Below are 12,141 nucleotides of genomic sequence, written 5' to 3' on the forward strand. Positions count from 1 at the left end.
AATATGGGAACAACAGCCAAGCTAGCTCTGTCTAAGCCTGTTGAGAAGTTATAAAAGTGAACAACAACAATAGCATTCTGGACCCAATATACCGAAACAGGAGATTTCTAGCTAGATATGATTACCTGGTTGGGTTCGGGTTCAGTTTCATTCCAGTTGTGTGTCAGATGACCCTGATCAATAGGCTGGAAGGGCTTATGGCAAGCAGAAGGCAGAATTCTATATAGCCAGCTAGGGAGAAAATAAATGCAGAAAAAAGAGGAAAATGTGAGCAATGATAACATTCAGTACTTCGCTGATCTCTGAAATAAGCTACAACTCTTTCTATAAAATCTAGAAAATGCATTCATCCTTGGTCCCTTAGCTCTCTGCCTCCTGTGCTTTACACTGAACTCATTAGCAGTTGCACAGTATCCCCAAAAGGCAGGGGAAATCCACATCCAGTACACTCGAAAGGAGGGGAAGTAATTAATGTACAGTGATGGCCAAAGGAACAATGTTTATGGCCTTGACTTGAAGAGTAAAGTCCTAGGACCTAGGAAATTGGACTTAAAGAGAGTTTCCCTTTCATTGGTAGAGATTCTAGATTGATGCAAATACTCAGATGGTGGACAATTGAGAAGAATAGATAGCTCTGATTTCTGAAGATTGTGACTCCCTGCTTTAAGATCTATGCCATCAATCCAAAGCTTACTTGGAAATTTAATGGAAACGAAAGAATCTAATATATGAATATAATCCATGTACATTTAATATGAATTCTGTCATCTAGAGACGGTAACCAGCGCCTTCAATGATACTCAGAAATAGCAATGGTGTATGGCAATATGGACACCAACAATAAGCATGTTGTCATTGTCTCAGCTGCATTTTGGATCAGCTGAACTTTCTTGGTGATTTTCAAGGGCTGCTTTATATGTTGCAAATTGGAATAATCTAAACCAGATTGTTCAAGTCTTTTATTACTTTGTCTGTAATACTCCTAAATCATTAATACCTTTAACACTGCTGTAATCAGTTCTTTCATAATTGTTCAGTCTCCCTCCCCAGTACTTGACTGCGTGCATGCCCTGCTAGTTGAACTTTTATGTGGAGGAAGAAATGGATGAACTGCAGCACAGTCATCCTTTCCAGAAAGACAGCTGATTTAATCAAAAAGTGTTTCTAAGGCAATTTTGAGCTTGCAATTTTTTTAGAAGCCTTTCCACTGCCCCTTGCTGATTAGAATGTATATTGCAGAGAGTGGCAACATTTTGGTGTCCAGAACTACTGATGATCAGAGCTGGTCACCTGTATGCTACATACCAGTACTTGATACTACTCCCTGCCTGAAGAAAGTAATATTGCAACATTAAAATGTTGTTCCAAAAGGCTTCTTTTATTTGGGATACATAAAAACAATTTAAATTTGAAACATTTTAAGTGTCAAGTGCCCCATTTTGTCATTCTGAAATCTGTTTGAAACACCCTCACTTCCAATTCAAAAGAAAATATCCCTTACAGAAAAGTTGGAACAATTTATTTCAAATTTAAAATGGAGTGTTTTGAGCTAAAAATATTTCAAATTTGAAAAGTTTGGGATTTTGTTTGGAATGATGCACCATAATTTATTACTTTTAATAAATAATATGTCTCATCATTGCATGGGTAAATAAAGAATACTACCATACACCATTTTGGAGAATTGGGTTTTCCTGGATGGGAGTATGAGTCAGAATTTAATATAAAAGAAGCACAAAGTTACTGTCAGAGGCTCTAAATCCAGGTATCTAAAGGTACCAAAGAATTCATTATAATAGTTGAAATTGATTTTGGTGTAAAGATGTGGTAAGCTTCTTTGACTTTTCTTTTCTTTTACATTTTTTACACTCATAAAAAAATTTTTTTTGACAAAGCTATGGAAAGCTATCCTAGAACACATATGAACACACATCAGTTGTGTCAACTGATTTCAGCATTCATTGTCATTAGATATTATCTTTCAACAGGAAACATGTATTTTCTTGTACACACCAACTTTTCCCCATAGAAGGGAAAAGGGAAGGGAAAAGGCACACAGTGCCATTCTCAGATATAAAGGTACAGTTTCTGTGCCATGTTGAGAAAAAGGACGTACGAAAAAATCCTTTGCCTCTCAGCCCACACGTCCTTCTTTTCTACTAAAGTCTGACTCAACAGACTTTTGCTCTTCTCCCTTCAATTGTATGCTATGGAAAATGTGTTTGTTCTGCTTAGTTGTAGCATCTGTTTGTTTCAGCTCTGTGCTGACTTCATTCTCATGAGTGAAACTATCATTGCACGGTGTGATAAGGAATTTTATTTTCCATCCATCTTATTGTAGATGTTGATTTGGCATGAAAGGGAGTGGCTGGCTCAAGGCCACCTATTAGCTTCTATGCGTAACAAAAGACCAGAGCCTGGGTCTCCATGCTTCTAGTCCAATACCTTAATGGCTTACATTTTGTTCTGATGGCTAAGCCTATCACTAATATATGCATACATAAGCCAAAGTGCCTTTCTCTCTCTTTCTCACATTCTCAAGAATATTGAAGTGGATTCCATGGCCAATATAATGATGCTATTTCTCTTAAATTGACACATACCTTCTCCTGTTGGAGGATCGTGGACAGGTAAAAGCTGAACCTGAGAGCTGTTCAGCATACAGACCATATGGGCAGACCTGAGGATTATTCTAAATAAATAGAAATAATTAATTATACTTTTTTCTTTAACATGCAGATTACATAAAATTTTACTCCTCCTGGATTCAACTGAGAGTGATGACATATTTTGTGTCATATTTTGATAAAGACCACAAGAACACTTTGCATCTTCTTCCATAGGATACTTATAAAATTCCAGTACAGACCAGTAGGTCCTGTAAACCTATCCAAAGATACAACTAGAAAAATGCAGTTTCTATCCCAAGGTTTATGAACAAGGATAATGAGCCAATCTGGCTCTAGTTGAACATAACCCAATTTTGATTCTATTGTAAATAACATAAATATAACTTTAGATAGTTATTGTCAGCCATGCTTTGGGGGAGTATCTTTGAACTTAGAGTTGAAAAATGACTGGCAGAAGCCAACTATACCCAGAACAGGAGTAGCTATCTTAAAAGTTTGTTTTACAAGAAGAAAGGAAAGATTTGAATCTGGACTAAGGACTGAGTTTACTTCTCTCTAGAAGAGGCAAATGACTTCACAGGTTGAACTTGAAGGAAATTCCTCCTACTGGGCAAAATCATTGAAACATCTTCAAGCACAAAGAAGTCACTAGGAAGTCACTTCACCTTCTCAACCAAGGTTGTCCAGGTAAGATGAGCTCCCTGGTAAAGGCAATGTTTTCAATCCCTACAACAGGCAGCAGAAAAATCTAGCCATTCTCATCTCCAGGTAACTTTTCTTTGATAGGATTACTTTGTTAAAACAAAAGAGGTAACCCCATTTTTTAAAATTGATGACTTAATGTGTTTCACACACAAAATCCATTACCAAACAGAAACACATTCTTCTAGTTATGTTGTCATTTGGGGGGGGTCCCCCCCTTTGTTTGCCTATCCCCAATATGTAGTTTTATTCATAAAGTGACTTCTCTTAAATTTTGCCTTCTCAAAAGGCCATGCTGAACAATTCTCTGGTCTTTTGGTTAAATCCATTTCCCAATATTTAAAATACCTGTCCTTCTGGTAAAGCTCCAGGGCAGCGTGGATCTTCAGAGCTGAATTCATTACCAAATCCTGACATGTACTGCAAAACAAAAATACACTTTATACAAAGAAGTATTTCCTACCTTGTTGAAAAATTATAGTTTTGCTTTTTCAGATTTATCATTAGATTTACAGATTTACAGATTAATAGAGTTGGAAAGGACCTTGTAGGTAATCTAGTCCACACACACCCCCAAGCAGGAGACCCTACACCAGTGTGGCGAACCTTTGCAGCACTAAGTGCCGAAATGGGAGCGCATGTACATGCACACCAGAAACCAGAATAACAGCTCCCTGGCAAGCGCTGGAAACTGGAAGCTCAGCTTCCCAGCATGTGCATGTGCGCCGGGAAGCTGCTCTTCTGCTTTCCAGTGTTCCCAAGCAAGCAAAGACCATGCATGTCGGAACTCAGAAGAGTAACGGGCAATGGCTGGCATGCCCGGAGAGATGGCTCTGTGTGTCACTTGCTGCACGCGTGCCACAGGTTTGCCATCACGGCCCTACACCATTTCTGACAAATGGCAGTCCAATATCTTTTTGAAATTGATGAAGCTCCCACAATTTCCGAAAGTAAGCTGTTCCATTGGTTGATTGCTTTCACTGTCAGAAAGTTTCTCCTTATTTCCAGGTTGAATCTCTCCTTGTTCAGTTTCTATCCATTATTCCTTGTCTCACTTTAGAAAATTGCTTGACCCCTTCCTCTCTGTGGAGCCCCTCAAATATTGGAACACTGCTATCATGTCTCCCCTAGTTCTTCTCTTAACTTGACTTGCCATGCCCAGGTCCTGTAACCGTTCTTCATAGGTTTTAGTCTCTCCAATCATCCTGGTTACTCTTTTCTACACTTTTTCTAGAGCCTCAACATCTTTTTTATAGTGTGGTGACCAAAACTGGATGCAGTACTCTAGATGTGGTCTTACAAAGGATTTATAGAGTGGCATTAGTATCTCACTTGATTTTGATTGTATTGCTCGGTTAATGCAACTTATGGTTGCATTAGCTTTTTTGGCTGCTGCTGCACACTGCTGGCACATATTTAGCTGGTTCTCCAGTAAAACTCCAAGAACCCTCTCACAGTTACTGCTATTGAGCCTGGTTTCACCCAATCTATATGTGTACTTTTGGTTTTTCTTGCCTAAGGGTAGGACTTTACTTTTCTCTACATTGAATTTCATTTTGTTAGATAGGGGCCAGTGTTCTAGTCTGTCAAGATCCATCTGGATCTTGAGCCTATCTTCTAGGGTGTTAGTTATTCCTGCCAGTAGTATCATCTGCAAATTTGGTAAGTTCCCCTTCTATTCATTCCCTCATCTAAGTTGTTAATGAAGATTTTGAAGAGTACTGGGCCTAGGATGGAACCTTGTGGCACCCCACTGTTTACTTCCCTCCACATAGATTAGACCCATTAAGGACTACTCATTTTTAATGCTGCATGAGAGAGAAGTCTAGCCATTCTAGAATCTGATAATGAAATGACTGCAGTCAAGAAGTCTGTATGTTTGGCTGCAATTTTAATTCCTATTGTCTTCTGTTTTATTGATTCTACAGAATTGCATAGCCTCTTCATTACAACTGATAAAGAGAAGGTTGGCTAATTTTCAGGTTTTAAAAATCTAATTGGGAAATAACTTTCAGGCCATCTAAATACTTTGAAGTTTAAATTTAAAACTGAGAAAAAGCTTCCAACTTGTGATACAGCAGAGTTGGCGATGGCATCTACTTTATTTTTTATTTTATTTATTTATTTGATTTGTCAATTGCTTACAAGATACAGGTATAAGAATAAACATAGTTCTGAATACATGTGATAGATACTTATAGGAAAAATAAAAAGAAACAATAGAACAGGGATGGTAGGCACAATTGGTGTGCTTATGCATGCCCCCTACAGGCCTCTTAGGAAGGAGGTGAGGTCAATAGTAGATAGGTTAAAGTTTTTGGGGTTTGGGGAAGAAACCACAGAATCAGATAGAGTATTCCAGACATTGACCACTCTGTTGCTGAAGTCCTATTTTCTGCAGTCAAGTTTTTGTGCGGTTAACCTTGAGTTTGTATCTATTGTGTGCTCTTGTATTGTTATGATTGAAGCTGAAGTATTCATTTGCAGGTAGGACATTGCAATGTATGATTTTATATACTATATTTAGATCGGACCAAAGGCGGCATAGTTCTAAGTTTTCTAGGTCTAGAGTTTCAAGCCTGGTGGCATAAGGTATTCTGCAATGAGTAGAGGAGCAGCGAACTCTTCTTGTGAAATATTTTGGGACTTTTTCAATTGTGTTTATATCAGATACATGATATGGGTTCCAGACTGATGAGCTGTATTCAAGTATAGAACTAGCAAATGTTTTGTATGCTCTAGTTAGTAGTGTGATATTACCAGAGAAAAAGCTACGTAGGATTAGATTAACAACTCTTAATGCCTTTTTAGTTATGTAGCTACAGTGGGCTCTAGCACTTAGATCATTAGAGATGAGTACTCCAAGGTCCTTGACAGAGTTTGGATCATCAACAAGGTCTTGACTATTTAGCTTGCATTTTATTTTCTTATTTTTTTTGCCAATATGTAAGACAGAGCATTTATTTGTTGAGATTTGAAGTTGCCATTTGATTGACCATTCTGATACATAGTCAAAGTCTTTTTGGAGGATAATAGTATTGTCTGTGGTGTTGAATTGCTTTACATCATCAGCGAAGAGAACGCAGTTGCTCTTAATATGATCACAGAGGTCATTTATGTAGAGTATGAAGAGAGTTGGTCCTAGAACACTGCCTTGGGGGACACCCCTATTGACAGGTACAGAATTTGATAGGACACTCCCAATTTTGACCATTTGTTGTCTGTTTGACAGGAATACTTCTATCCAGTTATGCAGTTGTCCAGAGATACCATAAGATTTTAGTTTTGGGATTTGTCGTGTACCACTGAATCAAAGGCTTTACAGAAGTCTATGTAGATTGTGTCTATTGCTTTGCCCTGATTGAGTTGTGTAGTCCATATGTTTTTGCAGTGTAAGAGTTACAGATTACAGGAGAGTTTTTTTCTGAAACCAAATTGTTTATAAGAGAGTAGGTTGTTTGTCTCTAAGTGAAGGATAATGGATTGGTTAATAATTGATTCCATGACTTTACAGGTGACACAGCATAAGAAGATTGGCCTGTAATTTTCAACTAGGCTGGGGTCTCCCTTTTTGAAGATGGGGATGATTGTGGCTTGTGACCATAGTTTTGGTAAGGAGCTGGTCCTGAAAGATTTTTCAAAGATTATGCTTAGAGGATTGGCTATGGCAGTGGATAGCTTTTTTAAGAAGTAGGCACATATTCCGTCCGGTCCAACAGATAGGGATGGTTTTAGATTGCGCAGTGCTTTTTCAACAATGTCTTCTGTAAAATCGATATGTATTAGATCTTTGTAGCTGTCTGTGGTTCGACTAGGAAGTACTGGGCTTGATCCATTGCTGTTTACAAATACTGAGCCAAAGAATGTGTTAAAGAGGTTTGCTTTGATGGTTTCGTCATTGCAGTCTTTGCCATTAGGTCCTTTCAGGGGTGGGATGGACCTTGAATCTCTTAGTTTGTTGTTTACAAAATTGTAGAAAGCACAGGTGGAATTTGTGCGTATAAGGTTTCCTCTTGTTTAATGCGATAATTAGTGCATTGTTTTTATCTGGTGGCATAAATTTTTGTATTAGCTTTTGAAGTTGGCAAGGTGACCAAATTTTTTGCCAAAGTGTTCTCTTTTTGGATTGAAGCTTCCTTATTGTTATGGATAATCTGTTTTTCCTGGTTTTGGGAGTTGTTATTGGTACATATAGTTTGATGACTCTTTTGACTTCAAGTAAAAATATGTTGTAATGGTCTTCAACAGTATTGCATTCAGTGAATAGAAATTGCCAATCAAGGGAAGAGAGATAGTTGATTATAAGATCATAGTTGCCTTTTTTGAAGTTATAATTGGGGATTTTGTCGTTGTGATGATTTTTGTGTGGACGTATGTTGAGACAAAAGTCAATCATGTTGTGGTCACTGTTGGAAAAGGGTTCTTTAATTTGTATTCTGTAAATTGAATTCAAACTATTGCAGAAGATGAGATCGAGGCAGTTATGCCTAGTATTGTTGGTTCCAGTCCCAGATTTGTTACAGCATTGTAGAAGGTTGCATGTATGGGTTCAGTTGTACATTCATTTAGGGTCCAGTTAATATGAGGTAGATTGAAGTCACCAAGAAAGATAAAAGCGTGTGGGCAGGATTCTGCCTATGTTAGTGGTGTAATTAGCTTGTTTACATGTTCGATGTCATTATCAGGGGCTCTGTAACATAGTAAGAACCGAAATGTGATATTTAAGATCAGTTCACAGATAATGCTCTCAGGAAGAGCAAGCTCTTGGGTAACTGGGATGTTTTTTAGATGTAAAGACTTTTTATAGAAGATAGCAACACCACCTCCTCTAGTGATTTCACGATCAGATCGGTAAACATGATAGTGTCTTACTGAGGTAATGGAGTCAGGGAGAGATGCGTTGAGCCATGTTTCACAGACAAATATCATGTCAAATTTAGCTGTAAGAGAAATTTGGGTATTTTATTTACAAGGCTTCTTGCACTGAGTAGCTTGCATTTAAGGCCAGTTGTGGTTTGAATTGAGGTATTTGGGGGCATGCATGCCTAGTCTTGGGTGATGGTGGATTGGTTGAAGTAGGGTTGGATGCTGAGTTGTGGGTTGTGTGACTTTCTTTTGATACAGTCAGCATGGTAGTCAATGTACAGGTCCTTCTCTCCATTGTCTAGATGATTTTTGAGTTCTGTGCGTAGTATATGGGAGCGGGCATGTTGCTGTAAGGTTAGGTCAGGATGAGATCGGAGGTTTTTACGGTTGGTGTTGTTTTTGGTGAGTGAATTTATAGTATAAATGAATTTACGTTTGCTTAATTCATTTTTGCAAATGACCCTGCAGAAGTGTGAGGCCACAGAGCTGTCTGTTTTTGAGCTCTCGTTTTTTTTTTTTTTTGATTTTTTTTGAGCCTCATTGTCAGGCGTAAAAAAACAGGACCATACATGAAGGTTCAATTTAACTGATTTATTACTAAGCCCTGTACCTGATATGCTATGTAGCATGGGAGAATCTAATCATAGGTGGTATTCAGTAGGTTCTGACCAGTTCTGGAGAACTGGTAGTGGAAATTTTGAGTTGTTTGGAGAACTGGCAAATACCACTTCTGACTGGAGATTTTACAGTATCCTTCCCCTGCCATGCCCACTAAGCCATGCCACAGAACTGGTAGTAAAAAAATTTGAATCCCATCGCTGGATCTAATGTTAAAATTACTAAGGCCTATGCACAGGAATCTTCTCAATTAATGGTCAACAACTGGTTAGAGCTAGATAAGGGTCAACAGAAATGGGGAAAGGGTTTGGACTTATTTTGTTTGTGGCTAAGTAATGACTCTAAACTAATCCCTCTTTTTACCCTTCCCCTTGGCTCTGCCAATTCTCCTCCTATATTCATCTACTTCTGAAAGGATAAAAGCATGTCTTATTTTAAAGAAATGAATAAAACCTGACTGTAGATTTAGATTAATATCCTTTTGGCGTATTCATCCCATACTGAACCCCCCAGTCTCCCTTCCCTGCTACTACAGCTTTTACTATTGACAAAGTGCCAGCATATCCCTATCTACTTAATCTGAAGTCTGCTAAACTGAGGTTTGTTAAATGAAATTGTTTGCTGTGATTCAGAGTAAACTGATTTAAACAAAACTAATTGGTAAGATTTGGCTAGATATGCCTCATTTAAGTTGAGTATTGTACTGTGAATTCTAGTCTTGCCTTAGGCACAATGCCAACTGGGTCACCTTGAGCCAGTTACTTTCGCCCAACCCTGGGAAGAAGGCAATGGCAAACCACTTCTGAAAAACTTTACCAAGAAAATTGCAGGGATTTGCCTAGGCAATCTCCAAGAATCACAATTGAATGGAACAACAAAAAATAGTGTGTGTGTGTGTGTGTGTGTGTGTGTATGCATGAATATATATATACATATATATGTAGCTGGAGTGGCTTTTTCATTAGTACTGAAAGAATTATAGAAATAATGAAAAAGCCACTCCTCCAGCTGCACTGATAAAATAATTGTGTGCAATTAATACATTTAGTTTGCTCGATGAGCTAGCTGAGAAATATCCTTTCTACAATTTGTTAAAACATGAATTTTATGGAATGGTCAGAATCTTTTTTCCTGCCTTAATGAATCAGTTATCTCTTAGCTTTGTATAGCAGATGAAATTTAACCTTCCAAATAGTTTTCTAAGAGATAGCTATTAACAGTTAATGAAGTTCTTATTCAAAATCCGTTTTGTTGCATCAGACCCTCTTGGTGAAATAAATGGTTCGCTTCATTTGGAAATCATTATACAAAGCTATTTTGGATTATCCCCAATGTTAAGAAACGTATAAAAGCATGATACTGAATAATGCTTGTTAAATATTCTTCTCATGTGTTTAACATATTCCATATAATTTTAAAATAGCACTTTATAAAGGGAAGGGTGTTGTGATTCCTGTTTCCCAACATTTCCTAGATTTAGATCTAGTTTAAACATGTTAAAAATCTAACGGTACAGTAGTCAGATCTGCCACAATCTAAATTTGAAAAGGAATAACAGAGAATGAAAATTTAAATATACAGCTTTAAGTGAACAGGGCAAAAACTCCTTACTTCAAGCAAATGACCCCATGGACATCAGCAATCAAAGTTCTAGCAAATGTCTGGGGCTGGTTTCTGTCTGCTCACATAAAGCATTTTTATCTGCAGTAAGGATTCACTATAAAAATGTGATTTCACCAGTTCATCTCAGAAACAATAAAAGCATTCTAGAACTCCGCTCTATTCAGAAGTATGTAAATGAATAAGAATGAAAAAATTCTGAAATCTTTTAGTCAAAGTAACAGATACAGATTTTCACTGCTAACTTACCTTTAACTCTCTTGTTTCTTCCATGTTTCTTATCATTCCTGAGGCCATTACAAAAACTAAGTGTGTTTGGTCAAATGACTGCCAAAATGGTTTCCAAAATTATTTTCTTTTAGCAGCAGCTGGAGAAAGTTAAAATAGCACGATGGCAAACAAGCTATTCTGCAAGTGAGAAAGTCCAAGAAAGATTTCAAACTATTTACTCAGTTGAGCCTGGGTTTAATGAGAAACAGGCTTCTCTTCTGGAACCATGGAAGGATGTCTGCAAATCAATAACCAGGAAAAGGGGGGAGGAAAAAGCTGGCTCGTTTTTGTAATTTTATTTTGACAATGTTAGCAATGGAACCCAGACATGCGTAAGAAAAACAGCAATTCTATCCCTAAGCCTTCAAAACTAAACTAAGAACAAGCAGCAAAGAATATTTAAGTAGTGCAAAGCTTATTGCTACTCATTCCCACTCCACAGGAAAATGAAATAAATTAAAGAAATTGTTCTTTCTTTATATTATGCACATCTGTCTCTAGGCATTTGACTAAGTTGTAGAACTGGAAAGATATTAAAGCCTCCTTTATTTGTAAAAGGCTTTCCTATGAGGCTGAAATCAAGGAAGCAGAGAAGAAAAAACCAGGCAGGTCAAAGGAAATGCTGTGGAACTATTATGGTTGACGTTAGCCTAATTATTAAAAATGTTCTCTATTAATAATTCTCTAGTAAATAATGGACAGGCTGGTCTTAGTTTTTACACTGATTTCCAAAAACGGGTGTTTTACAAAGGGCTTGCATCCATTCAACTCCTGCTTTAGGCATGAAAGTCAGCTGAATAAGCTTGGGCCAGTTACACTTTCTCAACAACTCACCTCGCAGGGTGGTTGTTGAGTGGAAAATAGGAAGGAGCATTAGATATCATCACCATCTTGAGTTGTTTATAAAAAAATAATAAAGGCAAGATATAAATTAAATCTTTTTGTGTCATTAAACCCAACATCTGTTTCAGCTCTCCACCCCAGCTGTGGTCTACTATGATACTGCTCTCAATAACAGGAAATATATCACTGCACCTCATCTTCAGACCTCTACACATGAGGCAAATTGGAACAACCTTTTTTTTTAAAAAAAAATCTTTATTCTTTGTCAGAGGACTTGCATGTAAGTTATCCTAATTTTGATAGTACAATTATTACTTTGAGCTTCTTCTCACAAAGTATAATCACAAGGGATAACAGTTATTATAGTTGCATAATGCTTGAAATTCAAATTCAGTTTCTAAATGGGCTTTAGAGTAGGCAGGTGCCAGATTTGTCTGCATTCTTTAATGCAACAGGATTTCTTCTGGTGGACTTAATGGCAGCTGCTAAGGAATAGACAAACTTTACCAAAGATGCTCTTTCTGTTGGAGAAATTACCAGTACTTGCCACTGATAATCCACTTAAACAATGGCAGAGGGACATTTTAAAGTT

At 37.4% G+C, this 12,141-nt stretch overlaps 1 protein-coding gene across 1 annotated transcript in view; it reads right to left on the reverse strand.

Moving 5' to 3' along the window:
• Nucleotides 1–10,855, reverse strand: part of HGD (homogentisate 1,2-dioxygenase) — a 35,621-nt gene extending 24,766 nt beyond the window's left edge. Inside the window, exons 1-4 of the mRNA XM_026713369.2 lie at nucleotides 10,686–10,855; nucleotides 3,681–3,752; nucleotides 2,604–2,692; nucleotides 126–231 (exon numbers count right to left, since the gene is read on the reverse strand). Coding sequence (XP_026569154.1) covers nucleotides 126–231; nucleotides 2,604–2,692; nucleotides 3,681–3,752; nucleotides 10,686–10,733 — 315 coding nt within the window. The 5' untranslated portion in view covers nucleotides 10,734–10,855. The remainder of the gene's footprint in view (nucleotides 1–125; nucleotides 232–2,603; nucleotides 2,693–3,680; nucleotides 3,753–10,685) is intronic.
• Nucleotides 10,856–12,141: the final 1,286 nt, after the last annotated feature.

The sequence above is a fragment of the Pseudonaja textilis genome, chromosome 2 (genome assembly GCF_049901715.1).
Source record: "Pseudonaja textilis isolate UNSWEBS1 chromosome 2, rPseTex1.2, whole genome shotgun sequence".
Taxonomy (NCBI): domain Eukaryota; kingdom Metazoa; phylum Chordata; class Lepidosauria; order Squamata; family Elapidae; genus Pseudonaja; species Pseudonaja textilis.